This window comes from Nycticebus coucang, chromosome 17, assembly GCF_027406575.1.
Source record: "Nycticebus coucang isolate mNycCou1 chromosome 17, mNycCou1.pri, whole genome shotgun sequence".
Classification (NCBI taxonomy): Eukaryota; Metazoa; Chordata; class Mammalia; order Primates; family Lorisidae; genus Nycticebus; species Nycticebus coucang.
This window is the reverse complement of record NC_069796.1, coordinates 906,297-930,929: the sequence shown is the minus strand read 5'-3', so window position 1 is coordinate 930,929 and position 24,633 is coordinate 906,297. Positions and strand designations below refer to the sequence as shown.

The 24,633-nt window shown below is 48.5% G+C and overlaps 1 protein-coding gene across 1 annotated transcript; it reads right to left on the bottom strand.

The window, feature by feature from the left end:
* Window positions 1-72: 72 nt before the first annotated feature.
* RGMB (repulsive guidance molecule BMP co-receptor b) lies at window positions 73-22,868 on the bottom strand. The gene is made up of 3 exons (XM_053566866.1): window positions 22,628-22,868; window positions 16,858-17,366; window positions 73-3,263 (listed from the first exon to the last, which is right to left on the bottom strand). The coding sequence occupies exons 1-3, from the start codon at window positions 22,731-22,733 to the stop codon at window positions 2,604-2,606; spliced, it is 1,275 nt and encodes a 424-aa protein (XP_053422841.1). The 5' UTR covers window positions 22,734-22,868; the 3' UTR covers window positions 73-2,603.
* Between the last annotated feature and the right edge of the window lie 1,765 nt (window positions 22,869-24,633).

Sequence of the window (24,633 nt, the reverse complement as noted above, 5' to 3'; positions counted from 1 at the left end):
ATTAGCTCCCCTCCCCTCCTGCAGCTGCTGCTCAGCTCCCCCAGCAGGCGTCCCTGCAATCACAGAACCACATTCCACAGCATGGTAGCGACTTTATTTTTCTAGCATAATAATTTAGAGTATTTACACACTGCACACTCACTGTTTTACACAGATACGTATTCATGTACCTAGGAACCACATCTAAAGGTTTCTTTGTAAAAACTTGACACTATGGGGTTTCCAAGCATAACAAAGAGGACAAAGAAAGTTTTGAGTCTTTTTAAAGACAGCCATGTGGAGCATCTGTGCAAACAAGTGTTTTCGCCCAAGTTTGAAGCTCCCGGAGGAGACCTCCTCAACAGCTACAGGCTAGTCACAGGTTGGTATCACCCAAAACTCTTCTGGCAAAGGACTTCAAGAACCAACGTGGGCAAGCAGCATTTTCTCTAGAAACCCCAGAGAAGACATCTGCAAACCTTGCCCTTATCCAGAGAATTACTTGTATTTCTGAAAGGGATTTGTGGGAATTGTTTTACAAGGAAACTGATGAGAAGGAGAACAGCTGACCATGAAAGCGACCCTTGGAGCTGAATGGCATGGCAAAACAGCCAGATTTTCTCTTCCCAACTACGAGTAGAGGTGGTTGTTTTATTTTCCCTGAAAAGAACAGAAGTATATAAATCATACCTACTATAAACCCAGATACCATTGAAATTTTTACTATTGCTTTTACTTCACTTTCATACTATTTGCACAAAAATAGTGGTTACAAGTATCCTCCGTGTTTTTCCTGTCCACGCTACTCTACTTGGTACGCGAGTGAGCGAAGTGGCTGCTGTGCACAGCAAGCGGCTGGCAGGCCCTCGCCCAGCTTCCAGAAAAGGACAACAGGTCTCAGCCTGAGAGGCCACGGGCACCTTCATTATTTCCCCAGACTGCCCAAGACTATTCTCTCACACCCCAGAAGGCAGAGAGGTTTGCCCTCCAGATGAACTCACAAATCCACCCTGTGACTGGATGGCAAGTCAACTCACCAAGAAACAGAACTTCCCGAAAATGACATCCTCTTTTTCTGCCAGTCTGGGCCTCTGACAGTACCACTGCTTGATAGGACATGGCAAAAGAAATTACCCGGCCACTTAACTCTAAGCACAGTCGTGGCCTAAATTACTGTGGTTTTTAAACTTCATGCCTTTTGTTTCTGTTTATGTGAACTTGAATTATTTAAAGTACACACTGTGTCACTTCTTCCTGGAACCACACAGACCAACATCCACCACCTGTCCTGGGGTTGACTTTGTCAGTCACTGCTCCTGCCTGTGGCCCTTTTCAGTTTGTAAGGAGGAAGTGACACGGAATGGAAACGGCAAGAAAAGATTGTTTTACTTCATAGGGATCTCACCAAGTCACATGAGCAACCAATTAAATTAATACCCACAGGCATTACGAGACAGAGCACCTGATTTTAAAAAAAGACTGGGGAGCACAGGCCTAGTTAAGGAGAACTGGGGAGTAGCCAGCACCAGGAGCCGCCACACTGAGCCAGGCCAAAGCAGCTTCTCTGTGTGACGGTCTCCACCGTCCCATCACACACAGATGTCAGAGCTGTGGCCAAGGCTGTGGTGTGGGGGACGAGGAGCAGGAAGAGCCCTTGTGGTGGGGTCTAGTTTCTATACTAGAAAAACAATCTGGAGCCCAGGCCCTGGATCCCGGCAGCAAGGTCAGGTGGGCCAACCCAGTCGGGGGAGAGGGCTCCCCAGCACGCAGGACAAGGGCAAGGCCTGGGCTTGCACAGCCCTGCAGAGGAGAAAGGGCAGGCATGGTCATCACGGAATTAATGGTTTCACATTCTGCTCAACCTAGACCAGGTAAGAGGGAAAAGCTACCATTTAAAAGGGGAATGGGATGAGAAAAGTCTGAGAGCTGTTGGGGTCTAGCAAGGCGCCTTGGATTTACCTATGAAATCATCTCTAGACCCCAGGGAGCAGCCGCTCACGTGGCCCGGCCTGACACACTCTCTGCGGTCAGCTGTGTGATCAGAATTGGGCGTCGTAAGAAGGGCGGTGATACCGTCCCTTTCTGGAAGGGTAACAGCGGTTGGAGAGGAAGGGGGCTTTTGGGTTAGCGTCTAGCAGTCAAAAGTCACTGCACCTGTTCGGGGCTTCACCACCTTTCTCATCAAGCAGGGCAGGTCAAGGATGCAGCTCTGCGCTGATCAGCAGCCGCGGGAAGGGCAGGAGGGGACAGCGAGGGCGGCCACGGGCGACCGGACACCTGGAAGAGACGCTGCTGCGTGCAGCGTCTGTGTATGCACTGCACGTGTTAACCAGGTACACACATAAATATTTAATATATAAAAAATAAAGTGCTTTCTAACAGGTCCCCCGGCAGGGACATTATAAAACATTTCACAAAACTGCAAAACAAAATTGATACAATCAAAGAATACTACATCCAACACATGCGAGAACAGGCGACGCAGCTGTACAGTCCCGAGGGCGCGGGGCCAGCACCCCGTCATATACACGGTCTATACACATATGCTCTTTTACTCAATATATTATGACAATATATATTTTAAAATTTTGCTATAGACAAGAAATAAAAAAACGAAGACAACCCTACAAAAACAGGACGAGGGCGCAGCAGGTGAGCCCCAGGCCGGCTGCGGTGGCAGCGGAGCGCGCGGCCCCCGCGCGGGGGAAGATGTGCCAGCGCTCGCGGCGCGGGTGCAGCGCAGCCACATCAGCCAGCGCGCTGTGGGCGGCTGCGGTGAAGTTGGCGTCGCCCGTGGTGAGCAGGTCGAAGACGCAGGAGTGGAAGTAGATGTCCCGCACCGGCATCTTCTCGTGGCACTGGCTGCTGGCCGTCTCCAGCGTGTGGCCCGGCCAGGCCTGCCCCAGGGCCGCGCGAGGTGGGCCGCGCCCCAGGATGGCCGACACCTGGCCCTGGCCGTCATCGATGCGCTCGCTCAGGGGACAGCCATTCACGCACAGCTGCAGGTCCTGGCTCTCCTCGTAGGACATGGCTAGGGCCTCCGGCATGCGCACGGCCAGCGTCAGGTAGCGGCCCAGCTGACGCACGAACACCGTGGTGCCGATGTGGCGCGCGTGCATCTCCACGTAGCGGCCGCTCTCGCGCTCCACGATGAGCAGGTTCTTGGCATCGCCGTCCCCGCCGCTCGTGGTGCCGTCCACGAAGGCGGCGGGCAGGTCATCTGTCACGGCCTGGTAGACCTTCTGGTCTGTGCATTCCTGGTGCGCTTTGAAGATGATGGTGATCTGCGGGAAGAAAACGCACAGGGATTAACCTGGAGGCCTCCCAGCGCGCCGCGGCTGGAGACATCGGCTCCAAACTCAGCCCACTGTTCACACCTGCAAACTAACAGTATGACTCTTAGGAAAGATACCAGAAAGTCCCATGTATTTAATGAATTAACGTTTAACACAATTCCAGGGAATGTGAAACAAGAAAAACTTTACTTTCCTAAGACAGGAAACAGTGTTGAGGTTGGGATATAGGCAATTTTTATTGATAATTTAAATGTTGTCTCCTTCTAAAAATGGGTGAGCCATGATAGAGTTCTAGGAGAAAAAGAAAAGTTTCCCAAGTTATGCAGAAATGTTAAGGAGCTTAATTAACAGCATACTCTGCTTTCTGAAAGGATTCTTCACTGGACCATCACTCCAAACAGACTCTGGGGGCAGGGGTGGCCCCAGCTGCAGCCACCAGCCCTGTCCCTCCAGAAAGCTTCTCCAAGTCCTATCAAAAGTTTCACCTCACTGGCTAATCTCTGTGACTGCGAATCACTTGGCAAACACAGCTCCCAAGCACTGGTAGAGACCAACTACCCTAACGTGGTTACAGCAAATGTTTTCCCCCAACACACCATGCTCCTCTGACTCCTCAGAAATCCTTTTCCAGCCAAGTCTCAATTCTCCACCTGAAGCACACAATTCATAAAGAGAAAAAAAATCTACTGATAATACAAAAGACCTCCCTTTAGCAGAGCTATTTTCTTTACTGGAGAATCCTTTAATTAGAACAATTAAATAAAACCCCAACCTCTGCACACCTCCCACGTGCCCTGTGTCTGGGGACAGGTGGCAGAAGCAAGATAGCAGGAGGACACAGGGACTGTCCATGGACAAAAAGACCAAATTCTCAGATCTGAGTCATTGCTAGTAGCTGAGGAAACAGATTTCTCTTTCCTTCTTGAAAAAGCAAAAAGTATCAGGTGACTTCAGTCAAGGCGGAAGGCAGACAGGCCAAGCACTCTATGAATTACTCTGGATGGCGGAAACCTTTCACCTCCTTCAAGGGAACTAATCAAAACAATAGAGGCTTGTTAAAAAGGCCAGAAAACGCCCCCCTCCTGGGCCCACCCCCCATCCCCCCACCAGAGTTTATGTCTGAAGTCTTTCCTCAACTCAGCCAGCATTTGCTCACACTGTTTAATTCCACATGTTCACGCTGGTGTTGCCTGGCTGGAATTTTCCAGCCGTTTCACTTTACTTCAGCCAGTTATAAAGCAGATCTGGGCCAGCTGCACTGTAGCAACTGGTTAAATTCATATCCGTTGTTTGCAGCTGCAACTAAAAGCCAGACCATGTGCTGTAAAAAGCTGGGTTTTCTTCCTTCCCCACCACCCCAGCCACAATCTGATTTCGCTGCCAGCCTCTCACATTTCAGCACCTCCTTAACAGCCCAAAGGAGATGTACCAGAGATGACGCCAGGAAATCCCTGTGTGTCCAGCCACAGGCCTTTCAGAGTGAAGGGGGCTTTGCACTAGATATCTAACGGGCCTATAAAATAGATTTATTTGGTGGCTCTAATGTCAGTTTGACAACTGTGTTTTTGAGGTAACAGTTTGACAACTGTGTTTCTGCGGTCCCTTGGAAGTGAAAAGGTTAATTCAAAATTTTGCACTTGAAAACACTGATCGTCCACAACACAGATGGCTAGAATAAGATCTGGAGACAGAATTTTATATAATCACTGTCCTCACTTTCAACCATAACGTTCAATGATTAAACAAAGTCTTCTACAAAACTAAGTAATTTCTCGAGGTGGCCTAACAAACCTCAGATTTAAAGCAAGTTGATATTATTTACAAGAACTAAGTACTTTTTTGTCCACTATAGAAAAAAAAAAAAAGAGGAATTACTTTTGTTGGGACAACAAATCAGAGATCTCCAGTTCCAAATAAGTTTCCACAAAGGAAGCAAGAATCCGTACTAGGAGGGGTGGAATAACTCGCATGTCTCCCCAGGCCTGTGTCTCATTCTGCACACCAGTCCCAACCCAGGAGCTCAGGAAGTCACTTCAAACACCACCCAAGCCATTGTCCCCTCTGCCTGTGACACTGACAGTATCTCCCACAGAATTAGAAGATCAAATCAAAACTTGACTTCCACTCCAGAAACTACATCTACAAAATATTCCAGGTAGCTTAACAGATTTGTCTTTCTTTCCAATTTGCTAGTAGTGATTTTCCCTTGTTCCTCTCAGGGCAAAGCGATTTTCACACAGAAAATAGGTACAGAACTGTTCCTTGAATCAAAATGGTGAGGGGGATGAACCAAGTGTACTGAGGAGGTGTCTAGAGACACAATTGATGTAAAAAACACCAGGTAACAGTATCACTTAAGTTTCGTAATGTAATTTCATTCCTCATAATAACTATAACACGAGCTTTTTAAAAGCAAGCACTCAGCTAGGAAAAAGCAAGAAATTAAACTTGTCTTCCTCTTCAGAAAAACATTTATTCATTCTTAATAATTCTCACTTTAAAAACATTTGAAATTTAATTGAATTTCTGGAAATTCCAAACTTTTTATATTTCCAACTAGTAGCTATCAGAACATAAAAACAGCCCAAAGGAGATGTACAGGCCTTTCAAAAGCTCACACACAGATAATTTACAAACCCCAGGCCTGCTGCTGCTCCCTGCTATGAATTGATCTACACGCTGTCATCACTCAGTCTGGCACATCTGTTCCAGGCCACACCATTTATTATTGATGGGTGATATTTCTGTGCATTTAGAACATCAATGCCTTTTGTTGAACCTCCCCCACCCCGTCCCTCTCAACTCCCACCTTAGACCAACGACTCCACTTCTCGTCATTTATTTTTAATGTTTCACTGCCTGAGCTCTTACCACCCACAAGGTCTATCAGGGAGAGGGAGAGACACCATCTACAGATCAACCTTTCCACAGGAGAAGGGCAATAAGAACTTAAGAAGGTTTGCCGTGAAATATCAAAATTAAGAGGCATCTGCCTTTCCTTTCCATCAGGAGAAAATGTAAACATATTAAATAAAAACAAGGCAGCCACCAGAGAGGAAGGCACAGGCGCTGTCTTGTCAAGAGACAGTTATCTTCCCAGACCCACTGGCCTTGCAGACAGCTGCACACGGCCGTAAAGCAGAATCCCGATTGCAGTGTGAGAAGCTATCTGTGCACACTGCGTTCTGAAGGAAGATTTATCTGCATCTCATCAAGCAACTTGGCACTTCAAGTACAAGACTTTTCTGGAATCTTCAAATAACAGAGCTGGACTTGAAGATTGGAAGAACTCACATTGCTTAAGATGGATCAGTAGATGAAACTATTAACAGTCGTAGGAATTAACTTGAAACATATGGAAACATGATTTTGACCTTACCTGGTTAAAATTCTGCTTGTGTCAAAAGAAATTAAAATAAAATTTATTTCATAATCTGCATTTTGCCACATATGGTGCAAGCCATGTATAATACATACTCAAGTTTTTTGTGCCAAAATTTCAGGGGGGAAAAAAACTTAATTTTTTAATTCAAATTTTTATTTATATTCAGGTATTTCTCTTTTTATATTGTAAAGGAATGTTAGCATTTGTTTTTTAACATACATTATGATAGAAGAAATTTTATGTAACAAATAATTTCAAAATGGCATAAGAAATATTACATACTGGTAACAAATTAGTACTATACACAGCAAGATAGGGTAACTAGCGGACACTGGTACATCATATCCTCTTGTGACAACAACAGGCTGAAAACCAGCTGCCCCTACTGGTACCCTCACTCTCACACACATGAGTGGCACGCAGCCTCTATAACCAGTCTCCTCACTAATAAAAAGAAACTGTCCAACAAAAGCACAAAGAAGAAAAAAACATGCATGCTCTATCTTTACCCATAAAACACCCAAATTTTACTTCTGAGGGTCAACTTTTCCTAAGTCAGAGTCCAGGACAGTCAGAAGCACCATCAGGAAGCCGGGGCACTCTCAGGTGCAGCGGGGGATTACCTGGATGCAGGGCACTCGCAGGTGCTGCCGGAAATTACCTGGACGTGGGGCACTCGCAGGCACAGCGAGGGGCTTCCCTGCCCACCCTCCCTACTTACTGGGGTGGCCCTGAAGGTTGGGTCTGGGCCACAGTGGAGCTGGTCTGTCCAGACAGAAAGGTAACTGTGCACTGGTTATATAAAACCACAAAGGGCTCTGGGTCCCTCCCTCTTTGGAGAAGGAAGAAAAGGCATGTTCATTTAAAATGACTCATTTTGTGAACAATTTCATAGAAAACCCAGGGGAGTTTTTCTGTGTGCCATATTTAAGAAAAAAAGTTGGCCTGGAAAATATATGGTATCACTGGTAAGTTTCCTAAAAATATTCAGCTGTGAATTCAATGAACCAGAATGTAATTTTATAACCACTATTCAGCCTGTACATGAAATATCTATAGGAAGTTGAGTGCAAGCCCCACACCAGTATATTTTGTGACAATGTTTTCTTGGACTAGGATGAGACGCCAATAGTAAAACAGTACCTGTGCTTACGAGGCGAGTGGCAGGGTAAGAATCTCACCTGGATGCCTTTCAGGCTTGACACAGACTGTAAGAAACAGACTACCTTCAAAAGAGGTATCAACAGAACAGGCTTCTCTGCCCTCAGCCCCTCCCCACAGGGCGCTGTTCCAGGAGCATGGGCGGGATCCAGGGGATAGAACAGACCAGACTTATCCCTCAGTGTTGGCCTGGGTCACTCACATGTTGGGACAAGGGCTGACTCGGCTGTCCAGGAGTACTTGACAGCAGATGGAGAAAGAAACAGCACAGAGGGGAAGGATGCCCAGGGCTGAAGGCTGCTAGGGTGGTCTGGGGAAGAGGCGTCACGCTCAGTGGCCTGAGAGAGAATGAAAGGGAAGCTGGTAGGCCTTAAGTCTCAGTCACTCCCCCAAATCCAAGTTTCTCCTTCAGCTTGTCACGTGCAAACTCTGCACTGGCGGGAGGCCAGCAAGTGCAGGGCAGAGTGCTTCCAGGTGTGAGGTCAGGCACATGCGAGGCCGGGCACATGCAAGCAGGGCTACAGGCCTGGGCTGCCCTGTGCTTCAGACTGGAGGCTAAACATATTTTGGAAGGGGAGAGCCCGGGCTGGAGGCAGAGACTCTGCTGGAATCTGCCCTGGCAAGTCTCGCTTTCAGGCACCCCTTCGCATGAGGAGGGGGCCAGGCACAGAACCCAGGGCCCTGGTGGACCCTGAACAGTGCTCTGGGTCTAGGTTCAGCACAGCTATTTCCAGACCGAGGGGATTAGGAAATCATAGCCTCTTCCATCATTTCCCGTACCACGGATTTCAAAATGCCAGTTACCTGAGACCTTACAAAACACTACCCTGCTGTCTGCATGTTCCCTGGGTAGGCAGGGAACCTCAGTGCCCCATAAAAGCACACTGGCACACACGCATACCCCCCGACCTTAAACAGAAAGACCAGACCTTGGGCCCCCTTTCAGGAGCACGTGCAGAGCAGATGAGCAGTGTTTAAATATTGTCACAGGGTACACACAGTGTTCCAACATGAAAGAACTCCCCAGAATCAGCCAAACTTTCTTTTGGCTCTAACTCTTAAAATAACCAGCTGAGTGGAGCAGGCGGAGCCCCTCTCTCCTCGGAACCCTGTCTCACCCTAAGTTCTTTCTGGCCCAGCAGCACCGTGTTGTCACTGCCCAGCTGCAAGCTGTGCCCTGCACGTTAGTATCCTGACAGGTTGAGCAGTCTGAAGAGTCCTTAAGTCACCCACCCACAAGAACACAAAATACACAGCAGTGGGAAAGCAAGTTCTACTGCAGTCAAAACAAACAGAGCCACAAAGGGCCAGGCAGCCGTTCTCACCACTCAGCATGGCGGTGACTCTTTACACGCCACATTCCACAGGGGCAGGCACCGTTCGGTTAGCATTAATTGAAGTCAACCAAAAAAAAGCACCCACCATCATCCAGTGTTTCTCTCTTGCCTCTTCTCACAATGTTGACTTAAAGACAATTTAATGGGCCAGAGAGAGACATTTGGAAACATGATAGAAAAGTGTGTATGGGACGTGGCCTCACGCCTCTGGCTTATACTGTGGAGGAGGGGAGTGGGGGACGGGGACAGTCTGCTCTGCAGCAGAGGCCCCTGGCACCCTCGTGGAAGCCTGCCTGGCTGGGACAGGCCTTGGGTTAATGTCGCTTACAAACAGGGGGCTTTGAAAGCCTCTTCCTCCTCCCAAACCATTTCAGGGACAGGAGTGGCACAGGTAGGGGGATTAGCAATGTGAAAGGCTGACTACCAGAGCATTATAATGCACATGGACTGTAACACAGGTGCGCCTGTGTGAGAAGCATGGCAATGAGGAACCAGGCCACTCTGTTCATCTCACAGAGTGATCTTCAAACTTAGAGGCTCCACCTCTCTCTCCCCATATGCACTTACAGACCGCTTCACCTCCAGGCAATGTGCTACAGCTCCATGAAGGGAAGCTGAGGAGCTCGGGAGACCTCACCACCCACCAAACAGGAGCGCACAGGGCCCCAAGCTCAGGAGACCTCACCACCCGACCCAGAGAAGCGTGAAGGGCCTGGAGCTCAGGAGACCTCACCACCCGACCACCACCACCAAACCTGGAAAATGGCAGGAGCAGGCAGGGCTCAAAGACCTCACCACCCGACCCAGAGGAGCGAGCAGAGGCCCCTGGCACTCAGGAGCCCCCCCTGGAGCTCAGGAGACCTCACCACCCGACCCAGAGGAGCGTGAAGGGCCTGGAGCTCGGGAGACCTCACCACCTGACCAAGAGGAGTGGGCAGGACCCAGAGCATGCAGACAGCAGCTGTCACCAGGGATCATGGCCCCTCTGTGCTTCTAGGAGCTATCCTTCAGTGTTTCTGTACTATTTCTATGATAAACTCAAGGAGAATAAGAATATCTAACCCAGGCTTGGCGCCTGTGGCTCAAGTTGCTAAGGCACTAGCCACATACACCTGAGCTGGTGGGTTCAAATCCAGCCCAAGCCCGTCAAACAACAATGACCGCTGCAATCAAAAAAGTAGCCCAGCGTTGAGGCAGGCGCCTATAGTCCCAGCTACTTGGGAGGCAGAGGCAGAAAAATCACTTGAGCCCAGGAGTTGTAGGTTGTTGTGAGCTGTGATGCCACAGCACTCTACACAGGGTGACAGCTTGAGGCTCTGTCTCCAAAAAAAAAAAAAACAAAAAGAATATTTAACCCAAATTTTCCTGAAAGTTTTAGAGATGAGATGGGACCTGGACAATAAATGTACTCAGGAGCCAGTAACCGTGACCGTCAAATTCAGGAAAGCTTTTCGGTATAAAATCAAAGATGAGAAACCTTTCAGAAGTGAGAGTTGGGTTCTAGGACTTGTGAGGTTGAATGTTGGACAGGAAATGAAGACGTATGTGATAAGCTACCCTCGTGTGGGAGGTGGAGCAAAAACAGTGACTTGTGAAAACCACCAAGGCAGGGAGGCTTGACAGCACGGGACAGGCCTTCACAGCTGCCGACTGTCCTGGCCTCTGGACACCTGATTCAACTTTCCATGTCACTTCACTGGAAACCAGCCTGTGAATGTGGCTCTCCAGTGTTCTATAAAGAAACCTGGAAAATGGCAGGGATTATACTATGTACATAAACCGCATACTTTCCCCAGACTGCTGAAAATTTCAGGTAGGAGCTTAGACTGAGGGAGAGGCTGCACTCACCTCCGCCATCTCCCCCACATAGTGGGCCCTTTAATACTTGATGTTTTAAATATAGCACCAGATTAATCACATATTTTATCACAAAAAAACTGTGCTGGCAGGGCGCTATAATTGCAGATTCCTTTTCCAGATGTTCCCAATATACCTCACCAGTCTTATAACTTTTTAGCATCTTTGTAAGTCAAGAAAGATCATGGTAAGGAGCAAATTGCTAAGAGGTGGCAAGAATTACCATCTACAATCATAACAATTAAGGATTAATTACAATGGACCTGCAAGACAGTTTGTGGTCTTTAAAGAAAATGCCAGTGTCTCCAACACTGTGTGTAGGATACAGTCCTGCCTGCAGAAGGAGCCTCTTCCCGTGTCCTAAAAAATACGAGTGGTTACGGCTGTGTAACTCACATGGTCTTGGTGAAGATACTAAAAACATAATTGGCTGCAAAAGTTTGGCTACTTATTATAAACGTACGAGGCCTGGGGTCAAGCGAGGACAGAGTCCCAAACCTTGCTGCAGAGAAACACGGGAAGTGCCAGTAAAGCCTTTGCAATGCAGGCTCATTTGCCTCTGACTTTGTACCCAACAGAGAACAACCCGGAACACTGGCTTACACGCCACGTGCTGCTGTGGAATAACCACACGCTATGGGGCATCATGAAGCAGAGGGGACCCGGCTCATGCTGGGGGCTTGTGAAGGATGAGGCTTCATTACAATGGAGACCTGGCCGTACAGTCCAGGGATGGCATCGCCTAACAGAGCCAAGCCGAGTCTGCCTGGTCTCCAGTATCTTCAACCAGTGGGAGTTTTCAAGAACTTCCAAAGTAGCCATATAATTTGGGATTCGGGGATAATTACAGAATTTAAAATATTTACGCAGACCTGGTGGGCAAGGGCTCCTACTCTGCTCTGGGGCTCTGGATGCTGCGTGCAGGTCCCCAGGAGCTCACAGCCCAGGGCAGGCAGCCCAGCATGTCCACTCCACAAACCATCCGGTTTGGTTGAGCACAAAGAACGCAGCCTCTTCCCAAAGACAAATGGCCCTAAGTGAGCTGCCTTCTCTCCCAGAGGGCCGCGGCGTGCACAGCTCGGTGTCTGAAGCAGGACATGCTGTCACCCTGACCTCACCTTATTTTAACTTTTGTCTTATTGAGGTTGAAGGAAAGGAAAAGAAAAGTGGTGAAAAAGAGTCTGAGTAAAACAAAAGGAAAAATAAAGCAAAGGAACCAAATTATCTGTAAAGCAGTATTGCTAGAAACACTGTCACTGTATTATTGTATATGCACTGCTAAAAATCATCGTTTAGATACAATTTAATAATAAATTAAGTTTTGAAACTTTTTTTGAGACAGTATCTCACTGTCACCCTGGGTGGAGCGCCATGGTATCATCTTAGCTCACAGCAACCTCAAACTCCTGAGCTTGAGACATTCTCTGCCTCAGTTTTTCTATTATTAGTAGAGATGGGGTCTTGCTCTGGCTCAAGCTGGTCTTGGACTCCTGAGCTCAGGCAATCCACCTGCCTTGGCCTCCCAGCAGAGTGCTGGGATTTCAGGTGTGAGTCACCATGCCCTGGCCTTTAAATGTTTGAAATTTTTGAAGAAAAATAATAATTTTAAATGCATTTGGGATACTGGTAATTCTTTTTTTTGTAGAGACAGAGTCTCACTGTACCGCCCTCGGGTAGAGTGCCGTGGCGTCACACAGCTCACGCAACCTCTAACTCTTGGGCTTTCACGATTCTCTTGCCTCAGCCTCCCGAGCAGCTGGGACTACAGGAGCCCACCACAATGCCCGGCTATTTTTTTGTTGCAGTTTGGCCGGGGCTGAGATTGAACCCGCCACCCTTGGCATATGGGGCCGGCACCCTACTCACTGAGCCACAGGCACCGCCCGGGATACTGGTAATTCTAATATACAGTATGGGGAATACATTATTTTGTTGAGATAGAGGCTGGTAGAGTGCCTGGGCATCACAGCTCACCGCAACCTTCAACACCTGGGCACAAGCGATTCTCCTGCCTCAGCTTCCCTAGTAGCTGGACTACAGGCACCACAACACCTGGGCTAGTTTTTCTATTTTAGTAGAGATGGGGTCTCACTGTTGCTCAGGCTGGTCTGAGCTCAAGCTGTCCACCTGCCTTGGCCTCCCAGAGGGCTGGGATGAATAGGTATGAGCCACCATGCCGGACCTAGGAAACATTTCTGTAAATGTATTTCCTTCATAAAGTACAGAATTGACTCCCTGATCACCTCTTATGATCATGGCTTACCCAGGGCCTTACTGGGCCCACTTTAACAGACACACAGGTGCACAGTGAACTAGGCGAGAGCTGAGACCACGAGGCCGGGTCAGAGTGCAGGAAGCCACCCACCCTCACAGGGGCTGCTTCCACCTTCTCCTGAGGGCTCAGGTGCAAGAAAGCTGGTGACGTGTGTGTCCTCAGGAGCCTGTACTGTGCCGTCCCTCCATAACAAACAGAAACCGCCTTTCTTCCCAGGTAACTCTGCCCCCTCTGAGCCCATCCCTCCCACCAGCCTCTCCCCTCACACCTACAGACATCTCTGCCAGCCCAAGGTGGGAGAGAGGCCTAGGGCTGCTGGGGGCCTCAGCCACTGCGTGTGGGTGCGCCAGACGGCTCTGCGGCCCCTGGGCAGGGGGGAAGAGAAGAAAAACCAGCCCTGCTTCCCCTTCAGGAACACCCACTGGCAAGGTGGCCAGCTGCCACAGACTCCTCCAGAGACAGGGAGCACAGCAGGCTGACGAGGGCAAAGCCAGGCACAGAGCAGGCACCCCTGTGTGCGGTCCCTGGAATTGAGCCCCATCTTTCCCAGGCCAGGGGAGAAGGACCACGCAGGAAGAGAGTCACAGCCTGGAGAGGGAGGGCCCAACACCCAGGAGCACAGCCTACCTGCCCTGAGGCTGCTCGCCAGGTGGGGAGATAAGGCTGAACTAACAGATGGCCCCTCCAGCACAGAAGACTTCATTTTCTTTTGCTGCATGTAGCTTTTCCCCATTTTGTTGTTCGGTGTTGAGGGAAAAGAGGGTACTTATGGGCAGGCAGAGCTCACAAGCTTAGGCTTGAAGACGCTCCCAGTGCTGAGCCATCATCTCAGTGACCTCACTAAGCAGCGTGTCCGGTTGCGTGCTGCGGGGCTGTGCTAACTACAGTGGGATCGATGGATGTGGAAACACAGGGACTTCAGTGTCACAGGTGCCAGCCATCAGCCAGCGACACCACCAGCATCTAGAGCCAGTGACAGTGACCACACGGGATATTAAAATGCTTGAACACAAGGATGGCTCAGAGTCTGCAATGCACAGCCACCCAGTATCTGGTCACGGGTATGCTTATGCTCTCCCTGATGCCGGGACTATCCTGAAAACATTCTCAAAAGAAAGTATCAGGGTGGGTGGTGCCTGTGGCTCAGTGGGTAGGGCACTGGCCCCATATACCAAGGGTGGCTGGTTCAAACCCAGTCCTGGCCAAATTGTAACAAAAAAATAGCCGGGCATTGTGGTGGGCACCTGTAGTCCCAGCTACTTGGGAGGCTGAGCCAAGAGAATTGCCTAAGCCTAGGAGTTGGAGGTTGCTGTGAGCTGCGATGCCACAGCACTGTACTGAGGGTGAAAAGTGAGACTCTGTCTCTACAAAAAAAAAAAAGAAAAGAAAGAAAGCTTCAAAAGGCATCAAGGGGACGTTTCAGAGCTCGCTTGGAATTTACTCTGTACTTTGTGCTTCCTGTTTTTTTATTGCCACCATTTTCTCACACCTGAGGTCTTTACAGTTAATATGAGTCTTCAAGATGCTTATGGGAGCTTAAAAGAGCTATGAAAAGAGAAAAAAAAAATTAAAAAGCCAACCACTAGTGGTAGTGAAGGCTGAGTAGTATGCTGGTGAATAGCACGGTCACCAGACGCGGGAAGTACTTTCCAGTTACGCAGCAAGAATCCCAGGTGTCCACTTGACTGTGTCTGCAGCTGCTCTGTCTGTCTTTTTTTTGACTAGGGAAACCTTTACTGCTTACCAAACTGAGAAAGTGAATAAAGTTGTACTTTTTATTTGCTAAAAATTACAAAAGATTCAATAACTGAAATAAAATGATCTTAAGTACTTCAGTATAAATTGTTCCATTTACTTAAGATTAATACTCATGTTACTTGTTATCCCCCAAACATTTTCTCTATAATCAATAAAATGCATAGAATTTGAAAGGTTTAGTAACAAAAGTGACGTGATTGACAGAAGGTATGAAAAACTTTGGGCTTGTGAAAAGAACCACTATTTCCCCATAAACTGGTCTCTTAATCTCTGGAGTCTTTTTTTTTTTTTTTTTTGGCCTGGGCTGGGTTTGAACCTGCCACCTCCAGCATATGGAGCTGGTGCCCTACTCCTTTGAGCCACAGGCGCTGCCCCAATCTCTGGAGTCTTGCTTACAAAGTTCCTTCTTCGAGTCCTCAATTACATGGACAACTGATGATGACTTTTTTTTCCTCTCAGTGGACTGTCTTCCTGAATTCTCAGTCACCCAAAGACTACTCCCAGGTTCACGACTCTGCAGTCATGATGAATTTTTGGCTATGATTTTTCTTATAATTTTATAATTATTTAACTTTATTTAAACTTGTTGCAGAGACATATTCTGAGAGAGAGAGAGAAGAAAAACCATTTGCTTAAGTACAAATCCAGGGTGAGAATGGTTTCAAGATATAGAATTTGGTTGGGGCTCAAGACCAGCTCGAGCTTTTCCTGGCAGTTGAGGACTATATGTTTTGGGGTTCCCTGAGGTGTCTGACTAGGGTAACAGTCATTGTCTTTGTTCAGAGCAATGACCTCTGATCTTAGATTTGTGACACCCCTGGGTGTCTCCAGGTATCTCCTGAGGTGTTGTAAAATTCTCTCCATAGAATGACAAGCAAAATAACTTAAATTCACTAAACAAATATGCCAAACTTGTTTAAAGCAAGGGTGAGGGCACAGGAATTAAACCAACTTATGAACAGATATAGTAAATATAGGAAATTAAACAAGATGAGATGGTCTACATGTGGTTTCGGACACCATTTTAGTGGAAAACCCTTTCAATCGTATTTACTAATAGCCCTGCCTGGCACCAGAAACCTAGTTCGCAGCTCCTTCCTGACACTGGCACCCTAGGGCTGGCATCAAACATCTCCACACACAAAGATCTCTCGGAACAAACACACATGGGCCACAGACACTGGCAGCCGGACATGGCTGAATTTATCAGCTGTTCCCTCAGCTTAGTTCAGACTTAAACTGTGTCCCTGAGATTGCAGGGGAGTTACACATCACAGTCTGCAGTCACCAAGAGGCCGGCAACTAGACCACCCCTGAGGGCTCACAGCGGGAAGCTGGATAACTGCCTAATACTTAACCATAGCTTCCAAGTCACCAGTGAAATTTTACTCTGCCTCAGGCGTCACCCGTTCTTCACTCAGAACACCCACTTCAGTCATCTGATAAATCCAAACCTAGATTTCTCAAGAAGAGTCAGACATAGGCACTCACAGAACAGATGACTGAAAAAAAAGACCATACATTTTCCACTGGAACAAGCCTGCCTTTTCCCTGGAGAATTCCATTTCACTGTTTACTTTTTATTCTTTATATCACTGCCTATTTAAATTTAGAGCCACATTTTACATTCCAGAGAGAAATTCCTTACTAAATAATTTTTATTTAACCCTTTAAGAACTTGGTTCATTGCTTTCCAAGAAGACAAGAAAGTTTCTTGCAAGCCTTTTTATACATAATTCAAAAGTTATCTGAAGAGTCAAACACCCAGCAGTTAATGAGCAGGGAAAGAGGAAAGAGCCATGTACTTGCCTTATTTGTGGCAGTAGCGCTGGATCCAGGGACCACGGGCACATTTGTCACTTGCACCGAAAGATAATTGTTATCTATGAGAGGCCAGGCCCCTTCCACTTTGCACGTCTGGAAGTGATCCTTGAAAGTTCTAAGGTGAGGGTCTCCAAACAAGCCACAGAAAAGGTAGTTGGGAGTATCCTGGTCCCCTCCCCTATGTTCTCTGACGCCTGCCAGGCTGTGATAGTTACAAGGATCATGGGTCACTTCAGGGTTTGTAGAAGACGTGGGTCCGTCCTTGGAACAATTCCTCTGGCTCATGAGGTCACTGATGCCCAGCACAGCCGAGTGGTACACCAAGTTCCCGCGGCAGGCTTTCGAAGTTCGCTGGGTGCAGCCAGCATAGGCTCGTAGGGCCTTGCAAAACTCAGAGTCAAAGCCCTCAGTGGCAGAGTTCAGGTGTGAGGTCAGGGCCACGAAGTCGGTGGTGCATTTCTGAATCCGGCACTGGGCCGGCTGTTGGCAGTCACCTGTGGGAAGGGTGGTAAGACCAAACATTTGAAAATGCTTCAAAACTCCCTGAGCTACGTGTGGAAATGACATTCTCCCCTGGGCACTGTTTGCTTTACATTCTAGACTCCTATTTTAAGAAACTTTCAGAAATAGGGCTGCCCTGTGCTCCCCTGGCTCTCAAATTAAGCGCTGGGAGGAAGTCTGTGCATGGTGAGCGAAGGTAAAACTTGAAGGCACACGAGCCTGCTATCAGTCTGGTGCTTGTAATTAAAATGGCAAGGGAATAATAAAAAAATTTTTTATCAATGTAGCCAATTAGTCATAGATTTTGAGAAAGATTCTTCTACTCCAGCCAAAGACATGAAGTTTGTTTTGATTTTGAAAACTGTATGAGTAATTTGCTTCGGAAAGCATTGTAAAAGCAAAACCATGATTAAAGTCTTCACACCTCAGGAAGGGGTAAAATCCCAAATTATACTATGATTAGTTAGAACACCTTCACCTGACTTAATTTTAGGGCTACCAGGTAAGAAATTAAAATTAAAAAAAAAAAAAAAATCCAAGTACTAACCCATTCTATGTTTCTTGAGGCATTTTTACCAACAAACTGTAACTGACACAATTTCCTAGTTTCTATGAAATGTAAATGTCCTTTTTAAAAACATAAAGTGATTCATTTGCCAGGCTACATATTTCCCTTAACATTCATCTCCGTTACACTGGGTAGCAGAGCACAGGCCAGACAGAACTGAGAGGCCACAGGCCATGACCTTGAGAGTCTGCTGCAGAGACAGATGGTCCCAGTCATGTTTTTTTTTTTGTTTGTTTTTTAAAGAAAAAGAACCAGAGAACTATAAAGCACAAGATTCTTAGAATACACATAACTACTTTTCTCCTACAAGCAACAATTCACACAAACTTAATGATTTAACAATGCCACAATGAAGTAATGAAAATTCAAGTATGACTGCCCTATATTTGAAAAAACTCAATTTCCAAATGATGTTTTTGCTCCCAGCTTCTCCAAAAAAACCTTAAAAAACCTCTTAAAGCACAAAAAACACAAACAAGAACTGTCAATAGGAAGTTAGCCACTGCTCTATCAGTTTGGTATCCTGTTCCACAAAGAGGAAACTACAGACTTGCTACTTTTATCATCAACCTCAGACTCTGTATCAAAGAACTGGGACACTTATTTGTGCCATTTGAAATTCTTCGTAGGTCTTTAAGCTACGAAGAAGCCTCTTGGTCTCTTCAAGTGTTAGACTTCTCATTTGAGAAATGAATTTGTTTTAAGATAAACTCTGTGATCCTCTCCAGACATGAGCTATCTTATGTACACTCTAGATAAAGGGAAAAATTCAGTGCAATAGATTATTAATGAATATATATTAGTTAAAGATGTAGATACAATAAACTTTAGGAGAATATTAAAATTTAGCCCTTCATTCACAAAAACTTAAAATTGACCTGAGAAAACTACTTTAATATTTTCAGTAGTAAAAGTCTTCTAATCTGAATGATGTGGGTTTCTGTTTCTGGGTTTACTCGGGAGAAAAGGGTGGGAGTGGACGACCTCTGAGGACTGTCATCAGGTTTAAATTTCAAAGATCAAATAAGGAAATATTATAGTCTAGGCTTGGTATTTACTTTAAACCAAGTCAGAGAGCAGATTAACTTATTTTAATATTTTGGAGCTATGGATTTACAGCAATCACCAAATCACTTAAAAAAAAATCACAAACGTTGGTTTGGCGCCCGTGGCTCAAGTGGCTAAGGTACCAGCCACATACACCTGAGCTGGTGGGTTCAAATCCAGCCTGGGCCCGCCAAACAACAATGATGGCTGCAACAAAAAAATGGCTGGGCATTATGGTGGGCACCTGTAGTTTCGCTTGAGCCCAGGAGTTGGAGGTTGCTGTGGGCTGTGATACCATAGCACTCTACCCAGGGCGACAGCTTGAGGCTCTGTCTCAGAAAAAAAAAAAAGAAAATCACAAACGTGGGCGGCGCCTGTGGCTCAGTGAGTGGGGCCCTTGCCCCATATACTGAGGGTGGTGGGATTGAGCCCGGCCCTGGCCAAACTGCAACCAAAAAAAAAAAAAAAAATAGCCGGCATTCTGGTGGGTGCCTGTAGTCCCAACTACTTGGGAGGCTGAGGCAAGAGAATTGCTTAAGCCCAAGAGCTGGAGGTTGCTGTGATCTGCGACACTACAGCACTCTACTGAGGGCGACAAAATGAGACTCTGTCTCTTTAAAAAAAAAAAATCACAAACACATCTTCATGTGTTCAATCTACTTTAGGTTTGCTCAGGCCAAATCTGATGAAAGCAGCTCTGATATTTAAAGAATTTCTCTATCCAAAGCAGTTCAAGTCATTTTCAGCTATTTTTACTAAAAACAAAAAAACCCAAAACGAAACAGAGATCAACCAACCAAAGACTCTAAAGGGTATTAAGACCATTTTACAGATGGGAAAATCAAGGCAACCAAAGTCCTCACCCGAGCGGATCCTTCACAGCTAGTATTAAGACAGGGTTGGTGCCTTTTCCCTGACAACAGAATCTGATGCCTGGAAAAAAAAGACAAGTAACTCTAGTATTATTCTTCTTTTCAAACCAGATTCACGGCAAGCAGAAAGCAAAGAAATAAAGAGAGGCCGAGGAGCAGCTACCCTAGACTACAGATGAGCCACAGCACACAGCCTGGCACTAATCTGCAGTGGCTACTTGTTCTTTTTATGGTCTATACAATCTATCAGAGCATAGGTTTACGTATAATTATTTCAAATACTCATTAACTAACAAAAGTTAGAACAATATGGGAATGCAGATGGAACCGTTTAGAGGGAGTAAAATGTAGATTCTCAGCCCCTTTCTGGACTTCCCTCCCACCTCTAACCTTTCCCTTTGTTTCCCAGGCACTGATTGCTTTGAGAATTTACACAAAAAGCAGAACTCCTCGGGTTCCTCTGCCTGGGACAAGGTTTTTGACAGCCTTTTGTCATAGAGAAGGGAGGGAGGAGGGCTAACTAGAGAGAAAAGTGTGTTTGGGTCAGCATTTTACAGCCCCATAGCAGGCTCCTGTATAATGACTAATTTGTAGCATACACCCAGAAATAGCCAGGCTTCATGAATTTATAATGGCAACGCACACTTTGCCTGTTACAGGCGGTAAAGTAAACCTCTTGTCAAGATGCCAAGACAATGCTGGGGGGAAACAATCCTCAGGATGCATCCAGCAAGGCCAGGAAGCACATGCGAGAGCCCTGTCAGGCTGGACCTCTACTCAGGGCTGCCTTAAGACACAAACCCAACTGTCGGCACTCTTCATTTCCCAAGAGCAGAATTTAAAACTCAGCAGTTAGTAATGTCTCTGTTTTTGGACCAGATCATCAGGGAATGGTGTGACAATATTTTCATGCCAGTCATTGAAAAATGCTTAAAGGTTTGTGAGTCTAGAGCTTTCCTTTCATTTTTTAACAGATCAGACATAAAAGGCCTCACCATTCAAGACAACTCCCTTAATGCCGGTAATGCACGTGTGAAGTACAGCACAATCACCAGTTAGTAATAAAAAACGCAAGATGTGCTGAGGCTGAATTAGTGGAATGCAGGGCCCTGAGGGGTGCTGAGGGCAACAATACGGGGGTCCATCTGCAGAGAACACCTGCCAGGCTCCCTGCTGTGAGGCTCCCAGTACAAAGGGAATGCTCTCAAAGGAGCCTTTCTCCTAGACCAGATTAACAAATGGTCCACTCCAACAAGATGTCGGCAGAGACCCTTCAGCAGGCAGCACTGGGGCTGAACCTAGCCGGGACTTCAGTGAGGGCAGGCTGGGATGAGAGAGGAGCTTCATCCCAGAAGGAGTTCAGGTTCCTAGACTGAGGCACCTTTATTCTCTCAACCTTTGAGACAGGGTCTTACACCTTTCAGAAGCCCATGAAGAAATTTTTAAGGCCCACATTCCAATCCTGTCACAGGACCCTGTCTATGGCAATTCTGGGAACAAGACCCCTGCATAGCCCACTGGACACTTCCATTTCATGAAACACATACTTTAGTGTTACGGACACACTTTTTCACACAAAACGGTCCTGAATACTTTTAAACACACTAACAAAAAATTTCTATATAACTGCAAGCAGACTAACATTTTCCTAAGGTTCTAACATTACTAATTTAAAGCTGTTGTTATTATTGAAAAACTTTCTATTGCACTTGTACTGAAATTTCTAGTCTGCTTCCCCCAGTGACAGTGTTAAAATGCAGCTGTTACATCACAATGCAAAGTTACAATTACAAGGTAAATTAAGTCGTTTCCTCAAATGCCACATTTCCCCATATTACTTGAAAGGCCTCCCTGGTGTTCAGCGTGGCCGGTAAGATTTAACAAACAAAACCACTGGGGCACAGTTTGGTGGCATTAAAAAGTTCAGCATTCTCAGATCAGACTGTCCTGCTTGACCGCGATCATGCAAATAAGGACAAAAAGGCCTCGAAGACAAGAAATTTAATGCTATGGCTCTTCTCAAATTAAAAAATAATTCCCCTGTCAATTATGGCATTAAAAAAAAAGCCTTTGTTTAGGCCGCCACCTAAAAGTGGAGCTCATTTGTGAAGAGCACCCTGGGTTTTTATGACATGATTTCTCCAAGAAAAGCAGGTCTTCCGGCCAGGAGGCACACCTGCAAGCCCAGGGCAGGGACGCCCCCAGAAAGCGCGGCCGGGGCGCAGCAGCTGTCGGCCTCACCGAGCCAAAACACGCAGCGAGTCTCAGAGCATGAGTCCCTCCAGGGACTCAACACTAAATTAAGAGCAGATTTTGCAAAAAAGAAAAAAATCCCTGATCAACAACATTTTCGTAACTTGGAGATTGGTTCCCAGGTCTTCAAACTATGGTGAACACCTTCCCGTCGGGCGCGGTCCCTCCGCTTCGCCGCCCCGCCACGCCACCCGGCCTCGAGAGGGGACAGGGCTGGGAACCAGGCTCGGCTGCCTGAGTCCCCGGTGAGCGGCTGCTAGAGGGAGGCTGACCAGCGGCGGGAGCCAGAGGCTAAGTGCGCGCGCGCGTGCGGAGCGAGTGTGTGCGGGGAGTGTGTGCCGGGGGCAGAGAGGGCCCTCCCCGCGCCCAGGCGCCATAGCCGGCGAGTGTGCTACCGCCCGCGATGCGTGTCCAGGCCTCCTCGGCCCTCTCCGCCGCCCTCCCCCCGGCTGCACCCTCGGGGCCGGGACTGTCCGGGAACAAAGCCCGGCCGGGGCGGGCCCGCGCGTCGTACCTGCGTGGAGCAGCCCGAGGCTCAGCAGCAGCAGCAGCAGCTCCGGCGGGCGGAGGCGGCGGCGCTCGGCCCCGGCGGCGCGGGCGGGCGCGGCTCCCCAGCCCATGCCCGTCCATGCAGGGCCCGCGGGCTCCGGCGAGGGCGGCGGCGCTGGCGCCGTGGCGGGTCCCGGCCCGGGGCCGCCGCATGGGCCGGCGGGCGCGCCTCGCTTCCTCTTCTTCCTCCTTCAGGCCCGCGATGGAGCCCGGGCGCCGCCACCGCCGCAGCGGGCAGCGCGCGGCGGGCGGAGCGAGCAGGAGGCGGCGGCGGGGCGCGGCGGCATCGCGGTGGACGGAGGCGGCGGGGAGAGAGGGGCAGAGAGAGACAAAGGCGGTGAGCGGGCGCCGGGACCGGCTCCGAGCGCGGCGCCCCGGCCCCGGCGCGCGTGGACCTGCAGCGGCGCGCCCAACCCGGCGAGCAGCGCGGGGGCCGGAGGTCTGCGCGGCCGCCCGGGGTCCGTCAATCTCGGCCCCGCACTGCCGCCCCGCCCCGGCCGGCCCGCCAATCTGCGCCGCCCTCCGCCCCGGCTGCGCCCCTCCCGCCTCCGGTTGGCGGCGAGCGCACGTCCGTCGTGCCCGGCCCGCCACTCGCAGGAGCCGGAGGGCCCGCCCCGCGCCGCCTCCCGCCCGCCCGGCGTAACCCGAGTTCGCCCCCGCCCCTCTTCCCTGCGCCTAGTAGAAATGGGGGACGGCTGCTGGTTGTTGCAAAGGGATTGGCCTTTGACCTCTCTCTCCCTGAATTATCGTGATCGGGCTCAACTTGTCCCCGAGTTGCGTTTAATCGCCCCGCGGAGGAGGCCCCAGCGTTCCGGCTCAGCCAGTCCGGTCTGCCGGGCCGCGTCCGCCCGGTTGCCCCGAACCGCGTTGGAGGCCGGAGCGAGCAGCGCGGTGCGCGGCGGGTCGGACCGGCCCGGACGGCGCCCCGAGCCCCCGGGAGTGCGCGGGCGGCTGCGCGGGGCCGTTTCCTTTCCTGAGAGCCGCAGGGAGGGTGTGCGGGTGGGCGGACCTCCCGCGTTTGGTTACAGAGGGGCGAGTTTCCCGCAGTGTGGTTCTGCCACGATTCGTTGTTGGGCGGCGGCTTTTCTGCCCATTTTCGCAGTATCGGTAGGTTCGTCCAATGGCAGGTTAGTTTCTACTTTTGTGATTAGATGGGTGCAAAAATGAGGGGAAAAAATTGTCTGCGGGGAAGGAGGCTGCCGAGTGGAGACGTGACACGGGACGGCAGCTGTGAGGTTGATGACAGGTTCCAATTTGTTATCAGTAGGAGCGAAGTGGTATCTAATCTCAAGAATGGCCTCGAGGCCGTAGCCACTTCCTCAGGTCCTTCCGACAGCCTTTCCCTAAACTGCTCGGGGCTGCCATTTTAAATCCACTGAACTTCCGATCGCAGTTTGCCACTCTACCCCCACCCCCCACCCCCGTTACTCAGAATCCCTGGCTGGGAATTTTCCTATCAACCGCGGATTAGTTAGGATCCCACACGTTCCAATGTGCTAATCAATGCGCCGAGAGAACTGGGGGCGCAAACCCGAGGTCTCCACGGCTGACTCCTAGACACGCTGTGAACTGCTCAGACCACTAGGACCCTTACGAAGGTGCTTGTCTGCTTTCGGGGTAACTTTTCATTACTTAATTGCGTGCTACGACCCGTGGTCGGCCCCCTCTTCACCACCCAGATGTAGTAGCCCCAGTCCTGTGTACTCCTGATGTGCTCAGTAATAGCGTCAGAGTTGCCTGGAAAAATGACTGGGGGTGAGGGTGGGGGGTAACCTGACAGTTTAGATAATACTAAATAGTATTAGAACAAAAATTACTCTTTTGCAATCACTACATATAATGAATGAAATAGTTCATTAAATTTCAGCAGACACCTTTTAAAAAGTATCAAACATAACACCCAGTTCCAAAATATGTGCCTAACAAAGACTAACAGTAAAATGTCTTTTTCTCTTAATCCAAGATTTCAAT

What these genes read in the sequence shown, in the direction of transcription:
- RGMB (XM_053566866.1), bottom strand. Translation starts at nt 22,733, where the DNA reads ATGGGCTGGGGAGCCGCGCCCGCCCGCGCCGCCGGGGCCGAGCGCCGC. An exon ending in CCTCGGGCTGCTCCACGCAG is followed by an intron (nt 17,367 to 22,627) that starts GTACGACGCGCG and finishes CCCTTCCCACAG; the next exon opens with GTGACTGCCAACAGCCGGCC. An exon ending in GCGCTACTGCCACAAATAAG is followed by an intron (nt 3,264 to 16,857) that starts GCAAGTACATGG and finishes TTCTTCCCGCAG; the next exon opens with ATCACCATCATCTTCAAAGC.